Source organism: Nomascus leucogenys, chromosome 4 (genome assembly GCF_006542625.1).
Source record: "Nomascus leucogenys isolate Asia chromosome 4, Asia_NLE_v1, whole genome shotgun sequence".
Lineage (NCBI taxonomy): Eukaryota > Metazoa > Chordata > Mammalia > Primates > Hylobatidae > Nomascus > Nomascus leucogenys.
This window is the reverse complement of record NC_044384.1, coordinates 93,070,854-93,090,105: the sequence shown is the minus strand read 5'-3', so window position 1 is coordinate 93,090,105 and position 19,252 is coordinate 93,070,854. Positions and strand designations below refer to the sequence as shown.

Sequence of the window (19,252 nt, the reverse complement as noted above, 5' to 3'; positions counted from 1 at the left end):
TGGCTGGTTAACCTCAAGGAAAGTCTGGCCGCTCTTCTGGCATTTGGACTTGGCTGCTTCACGCCAGATAATGCTGCCTCTGGTCTGGGCTGCTGCAGACATAAGCCCTGATGTGATTTGGCTGTGTCCCCACCCAAATCTCATCTTGAATTGTAGTTCCCATAATCCACGTGGGAAGGGACCCTGCGGGAGGTGATTGGATCATGGGGGTGGTTACCCCTATGCTGTTCTCATGATAGTGAGTGAGTTCTCACGAGATCTGAGGGTTTTATTAGGGACTTTTCTCCCTTTGCTCGGCACTTCTCCTCCACGTCGCCTTGTGAAGAAAGTGCCTTTCTTTCCCTTTGCCTTCTGCCATGACTGCAAGTTTCCTGAGGCCTCCCCAGCCGTATGGAACTGTGAGTCAATTAAACCTCTTTTCTTTATAAATTTCCCAGTCTTGGGTATTTCTTCAAAGCAGCATGAGAATGAACTAATACAAGATTCAATGTGCAAGGAGGCCCTGCCCAGGGGCCCCCAACATCAGCTCCATCCCCTTCACTCCCCACTCCCAGTCTAAGATCAGCAGAATCTTGACAACTGGCCCTGTATTCCCAGAGAGGGTGTCATTATGAGCAGGTGGGGGTGTCACTGGTGTGGCTTCAGCAGGCTCAGCCCAGCCAGTGTGATGTTTGCCCAACCTGGATGGCTCCTCCAATCAGGCAGGTACTGTTGATGTTCTGCAGCATCTGTTTATGGGCAGGTCCCTGATGGAAACTCAGACCAGGGAGCCTTGACAACTTGGTTGAGAGCAGCTGGGGAAATGCTGCTTCAGGGATTGCTTCCTGGATTCTGGGAACCCCACCCACTGCACTGGGCAGTGACACCTGGGCAAGTGGGTGGCTCAGAGAGAGAAAAAGCTCTGGGACGGCTGCCTGGGTCTGATTCCTGGGTTCCCCATTGACCTGCTGTGTGGCCTTCACAAGGCACTTGACTTCTCTGAGCTGTTTCTCTTCCATAAAATGGGGATAACAATAGTGCTGACTTCATGGGGTTGTTGTAGGATGGTGCATGTGAAGTATTTGGATAGAGCTCTGCACATAGTAATTACTAACTAAATGGTAAGTTATTTTTTGAAATGAAATTGTTTGTTGCCAAACTGCTTTAGGTGAGAATGAAGACAGGGAAGAGATGAGTCACACACTGCAGATTGTGTGTGTGGTTTTTTTTTTTCGTAGCAGTAGGTTCTTAACTCTGGGAAACCAGCTTCCTTAAGGATCTGACAAGGCCACATTCTCTCTCTCTTTGGAAAGTCTACATGTCCTCACATACACATAGCATTTTGCATCCAACTTCATAGAAACCCACCCATGATCCTAAAAGTAAAATCTATCCCAGAGAAAGAATAAAGGATGTGCACCAAAATATATCTACTAAGATGTGATGGAATGAAAACAACCTAAATATCCCAAAATCAGGCATTGGTCAAAAAAACTGTGACATGTTGGTATCAGTGAAATGCTATGCATCCATGAAAAATGTCTTAGGCTGGGTGCAGTGGCTCACACTTCTAATCCCAGCACTTTGGGAGGCTGAAGGGGGCAGGTCACTTGAGCTCAGGAGTTAGAGACAAGCCTAGGCAACATCGCGATAACTCGTCTCTACAAAAAATACAAAAATTAGCCAGGCCTGGTGGCACATACCTATAGTACTAGCTACTTGGGAGGCTGAGGTGGGAGGATCACTTGAGCCAGGGAGGTCGAGGCTGAAGTGAGCCATGATCACACCACTGCACTCCAGCCTGGGTGACAGAGAGAGACCCTGAAAAAAAAAAAAAAGGACCTAGGAAACCAGATGGAGCGGTGAAAATCTGCACAGACTCACGCCACACTGTCACAGTGGTTATACTTGCTGATTTTTCTACAATAATAATGTATTATTTGAGAAATAAAGAAATGAGAAAAGTCTGAAAAATGACAGAGCTAAGTTCACTTTTTAAAATAATAAAAATAAAGTTATTGTGGAAAGTATTGGAAAATAAGAGGAAAAAATCCAATCACCTATCATCCTCCCACCTTGCCTGTTATCAGTCATCTTTACGCACAGTTTGGAGTCACGTTTATTTTTATTGTACCAGCAGCCATGTGGGTCTCTTCCCTTCTAGGAGGCAACTCTGGTTGACTCTCCACTCCCACGCTGCGGGAATTGAGGCGCGCAGGGAACAGTTTCTACTGCTGTCCTCCCCATTACCTCCTCCACTGGGGCTTCAGTTACCACCTCTCTGGAAGGACCTGTACTGCTGATGGTCGGCAGCTCCGTATCGCCAGCCGTGACTCTGCCCTGAAATCTAGCCCAAGGGAGCCAACTGCCTGTTTTGTCAGATAACACCGACAAAAATAGCAGCCATTTGTTGAGCTCACACTATGTGTCAAGGACTGTGCTCAGTAGATTCTATTACTGATCTGTTTTACAGATGAGGAAACTGAGGCTGAGAGATCAAGGAGGTGGCCAAGTTTACAGAGCTAGCAAGATGGGGAGCAGCAGTCAAACCGCGGGTTGTCTGACTTCACTGCCCAGGCTTCTCATGCTGTGCTAGAGCTGACTCCAGTGAGCTGACCTCAGCCCTCCCATGCCAAGATCCTTGGCCTGGTTCCCCTGACTTCATCAACCTCTGGCCCCTTTGTCCTCTCTCTTACAACACTCACCCCTTGTCCTGCTCTGCCCAGCCCCTGCCTGCTGCTCTGGCCTGACCAAGTTGCTCTCAGTGCCCTGAGTGCCAGCAAGGCCTCTTTCCTCTGGCCTTTGTGCAAGCAGATCTTTCTACCTAGAACACTGTTGCCCTCCTCTTTGCCCGGCTCCTTCCTTCAGGACTCTGCTTAGATGGCACCTCCTCCAGGAAGCCTTCCCTGATATTCCCCTCCCTAGGATTGGGTACCCTACGGCCATATCTCCCAGGGAGAGGTGAGTCTTGGGGAAGCTCAACCCTCCCAAGTGCTCAGCTTCCCACAGCTGCCAAGTCCTTGCCCTGGGATGGTGGAGACTGATGGGTAGGAGGCAGAAGGCGGAAGTCCAGCCCTTATGGCCTGTCCAAGGTCTATACGTTACATCTGCCTCAGACAGCCTTCTGGCTCTGGCTCCTGCAGGTGCCAGAACTCCCTGCAGCCTGCTGTACCTGGGAAGTGCCAGTGGGCTGGACTGGATCAGCATCAGTCACTAGGGGAGGTCAGTCTCTCTCTAGTGTTCACTTTGCTGAGCCTGGATGAGAGATCCCTGGAAAAACTGCCACTGAAACTTTCCACTGACTCTGGCCTGGCTCTGGCTCCAGAGGAAAGAGAGCCCGTAGCCATTTCAGGGCTGAGCCCATTCGCCATGCTGTCCCAGGCCAGACTCACAGAGAGGAGGTGTCAGTGGGATGTGGCTAAAAAGAATTTCTGTGCCGCCAGGTCCTGGCTGTGGGATTTTGGAGCCCTGCTTAGGGTTTTTTTTATTTTTTGCATCTATGTCATGAGTGAATTGGCCTGTAATTTACTTTTCTTTCATTGTCCTTGTTTAATTTTGATATCAGTTATTTTATTATTATAAAATGACGTGGGAAGTTTTCCCTCATTTTCTATTATCTAGAAGACTCTACCTGAAACCAAACTGATGAATTCCTCTAAAGTTTAAAAGAACTCACCTATAAAACTGCTGTTCTGATAGTAACTCATGATTCAATTTCTTTTCTTTACTTTTCTTTTTTTTTTGAGATGCAGTTTTGCTCTTGTTGCTCAGGCTGGAGTGTGGTGGCGTGATCTCGGCTCACTGCAAACTCCACCTCCTGGGTTCAAGTGATTCTCTTGCCTCAGCCTCCCAAGTATCTGGGATTACAGGCACCTGCCACCATGCCTGGCTAATTTTTGTATTTTTAGTAGAGATGGGGTTTTGCCATGTTGGCCAGGCTGGTCTTGAACTCCTGATGTCAAGTGATCCACCGACCTTGGCCTCCCAAAGTGCTGGGATTACAGGCGTGAGCCACCGCACCGGGACGATTCAATTTCTTTAACTGTTATTAACTCACTCTGTTGCCCAGGCTGGTGGAGTGCAATGGCACGAGCTCAGCTCACTGCAACCTCCGCCTCCCGGGTTCAAGCGATTCTACCACCTCAGCCTCCTGAGTAGCTGGGATCACAGGTGCACACTACCACATCTGGCTAATTTTTGTATTTTTAATAGAGATGGGGTTTCACTATGTTGGCCAGGCTGGTTTTGAGCTCCTGACCTCAAGTGATCTGCCCACCTCGCCCTCCCAAAGTGCTGAGATTACAGGCGTGAGCCACCACATCTGGCCCAAGCCAATTTTGTTCAACAATATTTTCTAGATGTTTCTTAAAGCCAACTACATCATTCTCTATTGCCTTTTTAAAGGAACCAACTTTTGGCCATCTTCAATATCATGTATTTTTATTCTTTAATTTTGGTTCTTATTTTAATTTTTTCATGACTTTTACATTCTTTAGATTGTTTCTGTTGTTCTTTCACCAACTTCGTAACTTTGACATTTAGCTCAGTAAGTCTCAGTCTTTTCAATGTGCATTTAAAACTATAACCTTCTTCTTAAGGACCATTTTAGCTGCTTCCTCCAAGTTTCAATATATAGTATTTTCATTGTCATTTGACTCTAAAGATTTTCTTGTGCCCTTACAGAGACAACATGCTGATGGGGAAAGCTAGATTTGAGACAGTTAAAGAAATAACCAAAGAAGGTAATTTCAGATGGTGGTAAGCTCTGTGAAGGAACTGCAGGACTTGGGACCAAGATGGGGGGATTTTAGCTGGAGGGAAGATAGAGAAGGCCAGGCGCAGTGGCTCATGCCTGTAATCCCAGCACTTTGGGAGGCTGAGGTGTGTGGATTCCTTGAGCCCAGAAGTTGGAGACCAACCGGGGCAACATGGTGAGACGCTGTCTCTACAAAAATTACAAAAATTAGCTGGGCATGGTAGTGTGTGCCTCTAATCCCAGCCACTCAGTAGGCTGAGGTAGGAGGATCACTTGAGCCCTAAAGGCAGAGGTTGCAATGAGCCAAGATTTTGCCACTGCACTCCAGCCTGGGTGACAGAGCCAGACCCTGTCTCAAAAAAAAAAAAAAAGACTTGTCTCTGAGCTGAAACCAGAAGGAGTCACTCATGAGGAGACCTAGGGAAAGGTGCACAGGTGGAGGGAACAGTGGAGACAAAAGCTCTGAGGTGGGGAAGAGATTGGCCTGTCAGAGATACCTGCGGAGCCCAGTGTGTATGGAGTAGGGAGCCCAGAGCACGATCAGCCAGGGCCTGTGGAGTGCCTTGCAACTGCTCTTGAAGGACTTTACCGGAGAGAAGAGAGGATCATATTCAGAATTAAAGTAGCCCATTCTGGCTCTGCCATATGGGAACGCACCGCAGCTGGACAGGAGCGACATTGGACTTGAGGTCCCAGGAGAGCAGCTGGCAGAGGATGGATGGGTCTCAGCCAGAGGAATGTAGAACTTCAGGTGCCCGAGAAGAAGTCCAACCAAGTACAGAGGTCCAGGGGGCCAGGTGTTACTGTTATGGGTTGAACTGTATCCCCCAAAAGGAATGTTGAAGTCCTAGCTCCTACCTGTGAATGTGACTTTATTTCCAAATGTAATTTGGAAAGCGGATGTAGTCAAGTTAAGATGAGGTCATTAGGGTAGGCCCTAATCGAATCTGACTGGTGTCCTTACAAGAGGAGAACACACACACACACACACACACACGCACACACACACACACACCCCACCACCTCGTGATGACAAGGGCAGAACACTACAGATTGCAGGCAACACTAAAAGCTAAGAGAAGGGCATGGAACAGATCCTCCGAGAGCCTTCTGAGGGGCACGCCCTGCCAACACCCTGATTTCAGCTTTCAGCCTCCAGAACTGTGCGAGAATAAACTGTTGTTTTCGGCTCCCCAGTTTCTTTCCTTTCCTTTCCTTTCCTTTCCTTTCCTTCCTTCCCCTTCCCCTTCCCCTTCCCCTTCCCCTTCCCCTTCCCTTCCTTCCTTCCTTCCTTCCTTCCTTCCTTCCTTCCTTCCTTCTTCTTTCTTTCTTTCTTTCTTTCTTTCTTTCTTTCTTTCTTTCTTTCTTTTTCTCTTTCTTTCTTTCTTCTTTCTTTTTTTCTTTCGACAGTCTGGCTGTTACTCAGGCTGGAGTGCAGTGGCACGATCTCGGCTCACTGCAAGCTCCGCCTCCTGGGTTCAAGTGATTCTCCTGCCTCAGCCTTCCGCATAGCTGTGACTACAGGCACACACCACCAAGCCTAGCTAACTTTCTGTATTTTTGTAGAGACAGGGTTTCACTGTGTTAGCCAGGATGGTCTCAATCTTTTGACCTCGTGATCCACCTGCCTCGGCCTCCCAAAGTGCTGGGATTATAGGTGCGAGCCACCACGCCTGGCCTCGGCTACCCAGTTTCTGATCGTTTGTTATGGCCACCCCAGGAAACTCCTGTGTCACTTCACAGTGCCTGCTTGTGATGGCAGAGTCAGCATGGGACCTTCAGAGACGCTGGCCAGTTCAGGGCCTGCAGGTCTCAATGGCAGGCCTCTTCCTGAACATGCACCACATCATACACCTCAGAATGACCTCTACCTGTTCCCAGAGCTCAGGTGGGTAGAGAAAAATCCCCGGATGGTCCCTCAAAAGGACAGACACTGCCCCATTTCTGGCTGAGCTCCTGCAGGTTCTGGGTGTGACATCATCCCTATGGGACACCGCAGGCCCCGTCCTGAGCTTCCTGAGGAGCGGGATGTCACCTAGACCAAGCCAGGCTCTTCCAGCTTCCCTGTGGCAGCCTCTGTCATCTTAGATTTTAGATGAAAAAGAAAGTTCCAGCTCCTTGCCTTTCTCTCCGCCCCAGGCCCTGAGATCTGATCTCTCACTTACACAAAGCCCCTTGTTTATGTTAGTTTGGGAGACACAGTGTTCTGAAAGCTGATCCCTGGGGCCCAGGGAGGGAGCTGCGTTTTTGGGTTTCTGCCTGCGAGAAAGCCAGCTTTTGATTTGGCCCCTCTTGCCCCACCTCCAAAGCCTTTCAAGATAGAAATTAAATTCTCCTGAACTTTAGGCCCCTCTTCAGTGCTACTCCCAGGGGAGTGGAGCCAGTACCTACTATTAACTCTGCCTAGCACAGGGTGAAGATTTATTCTGGCTTGAGATGAACAGCTTCAATCCTGATGCTTGAAAAACAAGTCGATGAGAATGTGGGCTGTGGAGCCAGAAGTATCCAAGTTCAAGTCCCAGCTCTGGCACTTGTTGGCTCTGTGACCTTGAGATGTGAACTCAACCTCTTTGAGTCGAGTGTCTGCTTTGATGAAATGGGGACATCGATACCTTCGTGGCTGGGTTTGTGGTGAGGATTCCATGGAAGCTCAATTATTAGAAGGCATTCTTATTTATCTTCAGGAAGTGCCCATTTTGCAGATGAGAAGGACTGAGTGAGGCTCAAGGGTGTAGGCCCAGGTTGGCTGTGTTCTGCAAGGTTTCTGCAAGGCCTTGGCTTTTGGTGCATGTGGAGGAATCTGAACACTAGCCTGCTTTTGCACAGTGTAATCTTGTCTGAGCCCTTTGTGGCTGTGAAATGGGGAAAACTACCCATGCCAGGCTGCTCAGAGAAGCCAGTGACGCTGCTCACATGAGGCCCTGGCTCTGCACCTGGGGTAGAATTGGCCCTCCGAAGAATGACTGTTGCTGCCCTCTCTTTTTCTCCCCCGCCTCACTTTACCCCTAAACCAGTGGGCAGCACAGATACCTTCTCTGCTTCGACATGGAGCCTGGAGTGGGAGCCCAGAGAGGGAGCCCATCTTGCCCAGGGCCCCTCATTCAGGGCCTCTGAGGTGAATATTTTATTCTTATTCATGAATGAGGAATATTGGATTAGGAGGAGGTGGACTAAGATTAAAGTGGATTTAAAAAGAATTAAAATAATTTCCTTCTCTCTACTGTCTGGGAAATGAGATTTGGCCCCAAGGCCCGAGGATGGGGGGAAGGTGGCCATCTTGGGCCCCCTGTGACCTCTTCCTGAGGTCTTAGAACATCTGGGAGTGAAGAAGGGCCCTGGTGGGCACCTGGAGGGTGGTGTTGGGGCAGGGGGCGAAGTCAGGGGGACAGGTTTGGGGTTTCTTCAATTCTGTTTCTGGGGGATTTTCTCTTTGTGTTTTGCCTCTTGTGTCTTTGTCTCTGTGTCTCTGTCTTTCTCTGTTATCTCTATTTTGAATAATGAGCAAAAGAAAGAAGAGAGAAAAAAAGAATGTTCTTTTTGATCAAAGAGCCTGAGGCAGAAACATAGTTGTGATTTTTTTTTCCTTGAGACAAGATCTTATTCTGTCACCCAGGATGGAGTGCAGTGGTGCTCTCATGGCTCACTGCAGCCTTGACCTCCTGGGCTCAGGGAATCCTCCTGCTTCAGCCTCCTGAGTAGCTGGGACTACAGGTGCACCACCATGCCCAGCTAATTAATTTTTCTTTTTTTGTAGTGATGGGTCTTACTACGTTGCCCAGGCTGGTCCTGAATTCCTGGGCTCAAGTGATCCTCCCACCTTGGCCTCCCAAATTGTTGGGATTACAGGCCGTGAGCCACTGTACCAGAACTTTACATAGTTGTTTTTTGAGAGGAGAGGATGGCATGGCAGGGTAAGTGCAGGATAGGTGGGAGAAGTTAAGGTGCCACCAAACTAAATCTGTGGCAGTCCCTAACCCCAGAACCAGGAATCTGGGGGCCCCTACGAGGTTGAAGAGGAGCTGGAAAACCAAGAAGTTCTTTCAGTTCCTGGGACATGCCGCAGCCTCTCATACCTCCAGGCCTTGGCAGATGCTGTTCCCTGTTGGAAACCTCTCCCCGCCTTCTGACCTGATTAACCCTTCTTCGTCTTTTACCTCTCGGCCTCTTGGGTCCCCCTTCAGTGCCCCAGGTCCTATCTGCTTCCTTCATCATAGTACCCAGCACCTGCTCTGTCACTGGGGATGGCTTATTTCTCTCCCATGGGGCCATGCACCCCAAGGGTGAGCCTAAGTCCCATTCACTCATCTATCTCCAGTGCCTGGGTCCCTGTGCCCAGTCAACATTTGTTGAATAAATGATGAACAAGCCATGAGGGCTTTTGCATTTGGCCAGGAAATTGTGCGGGTGGAAAGTGTGTGTAAATGTGTGTATGTGTGTGTGGTGGGGAGCTGGAGGCAGAGTGGGGAATGTGAGAAGTTGGATCAGAGCCTTAGAGACATTGGAGGGGAAGGAGGGACATGCGGGGGAAACTGAGGGATTCAGTCTATGTCCCTCCCCCCAGCCTGAGATTCTGCATAGATCCTTCCATGAGATTGGCCTTCAACTCAGGGAAACTTTTGGGAAATCAGCCTCCCTCTCTCCTGCCCTCCCTTCCTTAATTAATTAATGGAGCACGTTCTATGTCACAATGGTAAGCCAAAAATCAAATGGCCTCCCTTCCCTCATGGATAAATCACAAAACTAAACATGAAATCACAGAGTGGTCAGCGTGGAGGAGAGACCAGAGCTCTGTGAGTGTGATGGGGTTTGCCCTAGTCCGGGGAAGTGGGGAGAGTGATGGTGTCACGGGGTCCCTGAGGAGCTTGACTGCCTTCTCATCTCTCTGACCTTCCCAGCCAACCCTGGTAATCCTACGGGCTTGGCAAAACCTGTAGGCCTGGTAATGCACGTGTGGTCCTGAGACAAGCTTGCCCTGTTCTTGTCCGCTTATCTAAGCCCCTCACCCCATATAGATATTTGAGATCCACTCAGGGAGGGCTTCCTGGAAGAAGCTCGGCTGAGCCGATATCTTTTTTCCTTTCTTTCTCCTTTGATTCCTTCTCCCTCCTAAGCTGGGCTTCCAGCCATAAGACTGGATGGGGAAGGTTTTAGTCTTGGAAGAGGCGGTTCCAGAGCTCTGAGGGATGACGCTGTGGAATGACAGAGCCGCACTCCTCCTGGGCAGACCCAGCCAGCACCTGGGCATGTGGCTCCACTGGCAGAGGGTGGGCCGGATGTCCCACTAACCCGTTCTCTGGTTGCCTTTGTGCAGTGCCCAACCTGTACACCTGTTTGAAGCAGCCCTGGGCATTCAAACCTTGAACCCAGCTTGGGGAAGGCCAAGGACAGATGGAAATAAAAGCCCCATTAGGAGGCCTTGGAGAGCAGGAAAACTGTGCCCTTTCCTGCCTCCAAAGGTCATTCTGTCTGTTTTCAAATGCCCTTTTTGGCTGCAGCCAGTCCAGTCCCCACCCCTCCTCTACACCCACCTTCTGCCCCTGGGCTTCCCCAGGGGAGAAATGTCAACTCTAACTTTTTCAGGAGTTTCAGCCCAGGCCATCCTGAAGGTGGGAGTGAAGGAGGTGGCGGCATGGTTCCCAGGGAAGGGGAGGACAGTGCATTTACCAGTTTGCTCAGGCTGGGGAGGAAACCATTCAGGGACTTTCAAATCTAGCGGGTAAATAGATAGAGTAAAAGGGGAACCCGGAACTAAATGACAAATTTTAGCGCTTGGGAAACCATGCTCACAATCCCAGCAAGCGTGTTTGCACCTGACCAGAGCCCTCAGGAATGTGGCCTTCCATGCACAGATGTCCCCTTGGCTGGCACTAAGGACTGGGGCCAGCTTTCTGGGGTTGTGACCTGTGCAGCTGCACAGGGCTCTGAGCTCAGAAGGGCCCTGTGCTTGGTTTAATGCTCTGCTCTTGCTCTCTTGAGATTCTTAATGATTTTTGAACAAAGGACCCCACATTTTCATTTTGCACTGAGACTTGCTATGGACAAAGTGACAAGCTCATTTTTACCATGGTTGAGGAGGGCACTGGGAATCATTTAATGCAAACCTCTCCATTCCCAGATGGGGACACTGAGACCCAAGGGCAAGAATGCATCCAGGCACTTCAAGAACTTTCTCATTTAGTTCTCACACTGATAATACTAAAGTGGGTACTATTTTTATCCCCATTTTAGGGATGAGGAAAGCAAAACTTAAACATCACCCAGAGAGTGAGTGCTAGAGGCTTCACTTGGCCCCAGGCCTCTTCTCCTTGAGTCTGGATGCTTTCCAAACATCTGCATAACGGGGGTTGCAGGGTGGTGGGGAGAACTTGAGCTCAGGATGCAATGTGCCTGGCCTGCCCAAGAGAGTGCTGCCTGGCTAGGCACAGCTCAGTGCAACACTAGCCCTGTCACTTCCTTACTGGTGACCTCTGAGCCTCTGAGTGTCTTGACCTGTGAAATGGGCGTGAGAATGTTAGCCCTTTCATGGGGCATTTGTGAGAATTATATGCCTAGCTCAGTGTCAGGTGGGGGAGAGGTCTTGGGAATTGCACTGAGGCCCAGGCAAGTAATGACTGGAATTGGCATGAAGGGCAGAGCAGCTTTGAGTGATGCCCATCCATGAAGTGGGTACAGCAGCCTTTACTTTGCTGGACTGTGGATGTGCTGGAGGGACAGCATGCAAAAGCATTTAGGGCTGGGCTCACGCCAGTAATCCCAGCGCTTTGGGAGGCCGAGGTGGGTGGATCACTTGAGGTCAGGAGTTCGAGACCAGCCTGGCCAACATGACAAAACCCCATCTCTACTAAAAATACGAAAAAGTTAGCTGGGCGTGGGGATGCACACCTGTAATCTCAGTTACTCGGGAGACTGAGGCAGGAGAATCACTTTAATCTGGGAGGTGGGGGTTGTAGTGAGCTGAGATTGTGCCACTGCACTCCAACCTGGGTGACAGGGCGAGACCCTGTACCCCCCCCACCCCCCCCAAAAGAAAGCATTTAGCATAGTGGCTGCTGGTGGGGTTGGAGCTCGACAATTGACATTCCTCTTCTTCCTTTCCGTCATCTTCCCTCACACCTCGGGATGGAATATCTGTCAGTGCAATTGGAATTCAATTCACATGCTGTCAGAGACTTACAAGAGCAGGTGGGGCAAGCCCTGGGGCTGGAATGCAGAGAAGCGTTGGCGGTGGATAGAAATCAGGAGGGCAATACAGGCAGGCAAATGGAGTGAGCAAAGGTGGAGAGGCTGGAATGATCCCGGAGACCAGGGCCCAGTTGGGAGGCTGCTGGGCAGGAGGGGGGCTCTGCCTTTGTTGGGGGGATATTTTTTCCTCACCCCCATGAGCTCCTGACACATTTCTCCTCTTGTCCTCGAGCCTCCCACTGCGGGCCCAGGAGTCCTTTGGGAACCCAGCTGTGGAGTCCCGATAGCACCTAGGAGTGAGGTGCGAGGCCCCTTTCTCCTTAGAGAAGCTGTCTGAGGCTGTGGGCAGAGTCAGGGTGATGGGATGGCATGCTGTGAGGGCCTTCTGATGAGGTCCTCACACGTCACTGAGCTGGGTGCAATGAGCTGGAATCCTCTGCTGGGCTGGGCGGCCCTGAGCACCAGGCAGGCCCATCCATCATCGGCGGGGAAAATTGTTCAGGGAGCCAGAAGGTACCCAGCCAGATGTGTACCTTCTGGGCTCTGATAGAATGAACACACCCTTTCAGGCCATTCATCAAATTTAGCCATAGTGCTTCTATTTTTTTCCCCTTTTGTTTCAGTCAAGGCAACGTTCTCTTAATGGAGATGAATGCAAAGCAATGAGTGTCTTGGTAAACAACAGGGTCAGAGGACAGGACTCCTTCAGGTCCACAAAAAACCTGGGTGGTGTTGGGTTTGGAGAAATGTTTTAGAGAACGAAAGCCAAGTGTCCAAACCTCCAGGGGGCTATGCTGCCGCCTCCTGCCCTGCAGAAGCTCCACCTGCAGTCTCTAGAGCAGCAGCAACAGGACCACGTGCCATTCCCTGAGCACCCACTGAGTGCCGGGCACCTCGCCCCAGCCTGCTGTGGAAGGTAAATCATCATGCTGCTTGACAGCTGAGGAAACTGAGGCTCAGAGGGGTTAAATGAGATGCCCCGACAGGGGCTCCCGGTGGGATGTGAGCACTGTTGTGTTTCCACCTTCAGAAGCACTGGCAGTGGGGTTTGCTGTTTGAGAGGCCAGGCTCTTAGGGCAGCCTGTGTCAAATGTTACCTCCACCCTTACTAGCTGGGTGACCCTGAGCCTCTGGCTTAACCTCTCCATGTCTCTGGGTTTCTGGGTGATAAAACTCTCCACATCCAAGAGCTATTTGAAGACTGAATGAGCGAATTGGTGCAGAAGCGGCAGTGCATGGGAGCTGTGCTCAGGAACATTTTCCATTTAGCAGCCCCTTTAAGGGTGGCATTACGATCGCAGCCTGGGGAGCTGGACTTGTGCAGGGGCAGCCTCTGGAAGCTTGTGGTTGTGTCCTGTATCCTGGGCGAGGGCAATGGCCACTGCTGATTGGGGTGGAGGACGGGGTGCCCACACTCTGTTGGTGTCTATGAACTGGCTGGTGTGTGAGGCCCATGGAGGGTGCTTTTCTTGAACCCATTGCTGCCCCAGGGCCTGTGGCCTTGCTGTGTAATGCAAGGGCTTAAAACATGGCTCCCATCCAGACATCTGGGTTGAACTCACCTCTCTAGTATCAATGCACGCCCAATGAGCCAAATGTTGAAGTTTCTGGAATGTTCCAAACAGTGTTAGAGGGATTGCTTCTGTGTGTTAAAATACCTTCTTGCAAAAACCCTGATAGAGGCCAGGGTACCCACCTTGGTGCCCTTGATAGGGGCAGATTTAAAAAAATGCCAAGTCCAAGGGAAGTTCAGGCCCTGCCTAAGAAGAACAGAAACAATGTCTGTGTTTTGACTCCTGGCCCAGTGGTCTATCTGTCACAACCTTGACCCTTTCAGTGTTCTTCCATTCTCTCTGCCCACCCCACAGCTGGAGAGAACACTGTCTCTCCTCCTGGGGGGCCATTACAATGAAATATCCAGCACCCACCCTCCCTTCCACTGAGTAACAGCCATGCTATTGGGAGACAGATCTGCAGCTCCAAGGGTGGGCTCTGGTTGGCCTTAACCAACCACGTGATCCCTTCCATCCCCTGCCAGTGTGGGTTTAGGATTCTAGGCAAAGCCTATGCCCCTGACATTCCCCAGGGGACAAAGGTGACTTCACCTAAAAGCAAAGTCCAGACCTTGCCTAAGAGGAATAGAAGCAACAACATTGTGTTTTGACTCCTGGCCCAGGGGTCATGTGCCCAGTCACCTCTGCTTCAACTGTCACAAACACTCCCAACTATGTTTTGCCTGCCTATTAGTCTCTGCAACTGACAGGGACAGCCTCAAAGGCAGGGGCTGTGTCTCCTTACCCTTGGCTCCAGCTCCACATAGGCCCTGGCATAGGGCAGCAGGTGTCTGCCTGATCAACAGCCTTCTGTGGGAGGTTGGGGTGGGGCTGAGGAAGATGCTGTGGACAGAGCTATGGACCAGGAAGGGTGGGATGGGCTGGGTTGTTTGGAGTCAAGCAGAATGGGGTCAAAATCCTACCCAATAAAAATGAGAAATAAAAATAAAACTTTAAACAACCCCCCCCCCCCCACTCTGGCAAGTGACTGAACGGACCCCCTCTTGGCCAAGGAGACCCCAGAGAAATCTTGAAAACCGGGTTTCTGGCCATGACGGGATGGGAGGTCGCACGTGCCCCGTAGTGCTCCATCCCTTGATAACCTCCGTTATCCTAATTCCCTAAGAGCTAAACAGAAACAGGCCTTTTCAAAAGACTCCATGCTGATTTCAACCAACTGCCCCTCCCTTTTGTGGTTTTAACACAAAAACCAACCAGCATTCTTTCTTGATAAGAGACCACTGATCATGGAGCGGTTCTAGCCAGTCTGCAGAGGATGCACAGTGAGGGTTTTCGTGCCCCCGCTTCACCTTTGACATCAGAGGGCTGAAAACTCCACCCTCAGATCACACTAAAGCCAACATTTTTTTGTACCTGGGGCCCATAAGAGGCATGAAGCTCAACTGTGCATGCAGATGTTTCTCCTTTCATAAATATTCATGACTCCTCCCACAGCTTATTGAATATGTATATTTGGCCATGCTGCTCAGCATACATTTCTATTCCCTTTGCCTCTTCCTCAAAGTGTCAGTTTCTGGATTCTGGCCAGAGGCCATGCTTCCCAGCCTCTCGGAATGGCCACCCTGCAGGCTGCAACCCTTTATGAGAAACAAAGCTCCTCTTTCCAAATTAACAACAACAACAGTACCCTGCTCTTTCCCCCACTAGCTGCATGACCCTGGCTAAGAAATTACTTCTTCCTTGAGTTTCTCAACCTTGATGGAACAGGTCATCACTGGTTGTCTGAGGATTAGAGTCCCCTGTTTATCGGGGAGCCTCTGGGCTTGGGGTAGCGCACTAAGCACTTCACAGGCATCATCTTGTTGAACCTATCACGAAGCAGGTACCAGGCCCCTTTTATAAACAAGAAGCTGAGGTCCAGAGGGGTTCAAGTCATCGCCACAGTAGGTGGGTGGTGGAGCTGGGACACGGCAGCCTGTCTATGCCACTGGGATGGCAGTGCCGGGTCGTTGTGGGCGGAGAGCAGTGAGCACGTAGGACAATCCCGAGAGCTGGTGAGTAAATGCAGGCCCCTCTTTGCCCCTAAGAGGCTGATCCAGGAGGTCTGATGGGCCATGAGAAAGTGACTGTTTCACAAGCTTCCTCCTACTCCCCACCCCACGATACCGATGCAGGGGTCCACAGAGCACATTTCCAGAAACGCTGCTCAGGCAGTGCTGTCTACAAACCCCCAGCTGAGAGCTCAGGCTTAGAAGGTGAGGGATAATAACATGAATAGAATTCTCATAATAATGGAGCAAAGCCTCTACACAGTGCCAGGCAGTATTCTAAACACTTTCACTCATTTAATTTTCACAATGATTTTCCAAGGTAGTGATTATTATTGGCCCTGTTTTACAGGTGAGGAAATAAGGTACAGAAAGCTTAAATAACTTGCACATTGCCCTACAACTGGTAACAGCTGGTTAGCCAACTTTATAATAATAATAATTTTAAGATCTTTCCCCTGTATCCACCTGTGTCAGGCACTCTCCTGGGGTATGGGGAAGGGGTCCCCAGGGAGCTTTTACTCAGGGAAGTATAGATGTGTGTGGCTAAGACCAGGGAGCCAGAGAGATTTGGCTGCCCCCAAGTCTGTCCTGGAGATGGAGGGATAGGACACTGGTTCTTCCCTGAGCCCTTGCCTGCTTTCTAGATGCAAGTCTTGGCTGTGAGTTCCAGGAGGAGGGCTGGTGGGCAGTGCCAGCTGAAGCTCCAGGGTAGGTGAGTCGGGGCTCCCACTTGCTAAGTCCAGTCTCCCTTCCCATGTCCAGGGCCCCAACAAGACACTTAGGGGTTCCTACCTTCTTCCCCTGGGCTGCTCCCATGGCACGAAGTGGGCACCAGGCCTGGGTGGGCTGCAGGGGCCAGGCTGGGGTCCTCCCTGCTGGCGTTGATCTCAGGAGCCAGGACCCAAGGGGCTCCCGGGGCCAGGGCCCCCTGTCCTCTTGCGGCTCATTCTCCCGGGCACAAAGGCGGCTTTCACAGCTGCTCCTAAGCCCGGAGCGCCTCAGACAGGCTTAGGGCGATTGATCCTGACAGAGGGGCCAGTGTCCCCAGGCGGCTTCCATGCCCTTCTTGGGTCCCCGCAGCTCCTCACCTCCCAGAACCCTGCCTCTTTCAGGAAGGGAAACTGAGGCAGCTGGGAACTGAGGGAAGACGTGGGTCAGTCCTCTCATCACACACCGGTAGCTCAGGCACGGCGGGTGACCTCTGGCTGGCCCAGCGGGCAGGACTTGGCCTTCTCGCCTTGCTGGGCACCGCTCAGCAGACAGGGCCAGACAGTGGAGGCCGTGGGCTGGCTGAGGTGCAGAGCTCTGGGAGGGCTGTGTGGGGATGTCAGCTTCAGCTGGACAGCCCCATTAATAATAGACCTTTGAAGATGCTTGGGGTCCGGGGCTCTCCCACAGCAGAAACTCTGAGAGCAGACTCCTTCATTCAACTGGGCAGCAGGCTGCCTGGGAGGGCTGGAGGGCGGCTGGTCTGGGCTCAGGCCAAGAAAATATCTGAAGGCCGGATTCCAGGCCTGGGGCCAAGTTCTCAAAGTGCCCCCGGCAGTTACTCTCCTCCTCATTTGCCAGCCCCTTCCTTCTCCGTGATGCCAGCTTGTGGCAGAGGTTAAGGCTAAAGAGACCTTGGGCTTGAACTGTAGCTCTGTCTCTGATAGTTGTGTGGCCTTGGGGGCACGATGTCGTGTGTGTGTGTGTGTGTGTGTGTGTGTGTGTGTGTGTGTTTGTGAAGCACTCATACTGCAGAGCTAAATGGGGTAAGGTGTGTGTGTACAGCTGAAGCCATTGTTTTGTGAAAGCATAAATCAGAGCGTGTCACTCCATTTTATCTGTCACTTCACCAAAGGTGGGGTAACAGTTGCCCCCACTGCATGGGGCTGTGGGGATGCGCAGAGCATCTGGTGAACAACAGTTCCTCAGAGAAGTTAGGTGCTGCTGCTATCATGCTGCTAAGAACACAAATGATATCCACTGCCCACTGGAAAGTCCCGAATAACCAGTTCACTAAGCACAACACCCTTTCCCAAGAGGTGGGGGGGTCGGGGAGACCTTGCCACCCTTTCCTTTCCTCTAGCATGGTGCCTGGCACACAGTAGGTGCCTGCAACACATACACAGATGACTTACGGAATGGCAGCTGGTGGAGGGTCAAGAATTAGGCATTCTAGATCCAGCCTTTGCCAACAGAATGAAATCCCCCATAGTCTGCAAGTCTGATGGACAGTCTTTTTAGGACCTCATTTCCCTCTCCTCCCTCTCTCTGGTAGTTTCTGGGTCACAGCACGTTTCCCCCCTTCGCAGGGCCTTTGCACTTGCTATTCTGTCTGCATGGAATGTTCCCTCCTCCACTTCCCCTCCACTCCCCATATTTTGATCTTTGCATGAGTCTATCCTTTTTGTCCTTCAGGCTCCTCAGAGAAGCTTTCTCTGATGCCTTCTGCAAAGCAGTTCCCAGGCTCTCTGTTTATTACTTTGTCGTAGCACTCATCAGCAACTGAAATGATATGACTTCTGTGTTTATTGTCTGTCTCCTCTGCCTGGAATGGCAGTTCCACAAAGGCCAGGGCCTGGTCTGTCCTGCTCCTCAGTTTACCCTGAGTCTGGAGCAATGTTAGTGGAAGAATCCATGATGGAGGATTAAACGAAATAGTCTAAGTAGGTCGAGTGCTTAACACAGTCCTGACTCATCGAAAGTGCTCGCTGCATGGCACTGCTTAATACTGTTGTTATTGTTGTTACTGTATTTCCTCCAATACCCATGACCCCTCCAGCCAAGCAAACATGTGGCTTCTTCCTTCTGCCCCTTCCCTTGGGTTCAGCCCCTGCCTTCCTCGGCTGCTCCCCACTCCTTTTCTCCCTGTTCCAGTAGTGGCCTGATTACAATTTCGGATTTCCTGCAGAAAGGAGAGTCCACAAAATTGTAAAGGGAAATGACTAAATTGGCCATCAGATGGAGCAGTAAAATTGCTGAAAGTCAACGCTGACGATCAAACTCCTTTGGCAGCCATCACATAATTATCCACCAGCTTGACTCTTGGTGGGGTGGGAGGAAAGAAAATGAATTTTACGCATTTATTAATTTTTTCCATCTGTTTGGAGCCCTGCTGAAATGTGGCTTAGTGCTGCAGTGAAAGCCTGGTTGACAGAACCTGTGATTGGGCTCTGAAGTCCAGCCCCTGGCAGGATAACGGCCCAAAATGCAACATTCAGGTCACATGGCACGGGCAGGAGGAATGGAGGTGGAGGCCCCAGAGCCCAGCACCATGCCTAGCACAGAGGATGTACTTGGAATATGTGAATAGATGATTTATGAAGTGACAGCTGGTGGTGCAGGACCAAGGAGCAGGTGTTCCAGATCCATCTTTGCCCTATCTCACTCTGTGGGCTGGGCACATCCCTTAGACTCTCTTTCTCCATCTAAAACATGAGAGTAAACATCTGTTCCTTCTTGACCCACAACCTTATAGAAGGAAGTAAGGCTTACAAAGTGTGAGGGGGGCTTTGGGTTTTAAAAAGAGGAGTTCTAAATCCCTTGAACCCACTTCCTCTCCATCTCTTCCAAAGCAATGAAGGCAGGTGTTGAGAATGCTAACTCTGAGGTTCTGTGCAATCTTCAAAAGTCTTCAGAGGCATTCAGGAGCAAGGCAGGAGGGGGAGGAGAAAAAGTGGAAGGGAGGAAGAGAGGAGGAGAAGGAGGATGGGAGAAACACTGTTTACCTGAGAGTAGGTTTAGGGCAAACATATCTGTTTCATGTAATGTTGGAGACAGCCTGG

The 19,252-nt window shown here is 50.7% G+C and overlaps 1 protein-coding gene across 1 annotated transcript in view; it reads right to left on the bottom strand.

Moving 5' to 3' along the window:
• The window catches only part of FAM107A (family with sequence similarity 107 member A), a 63,514-nt gene extending 46,505 nt beyond the window's left edge, over positions 1-17,009 (bottom strand). The window contains exon 1 of the mRNA XM_030811525.1: positions 16,275-17,009. Within this exon, the coding sequence (XP_030667385.1) occupies positions 16,275-16,298 (24 nt within the window). The 5' untranslated portion in view covers positions 16,299-17,009. The remainder of the gene's footprint in view (positions 1-16,274) is intronic.
• Positions 17,010-19,252: the final 2,243 nt, after the last annotated feature.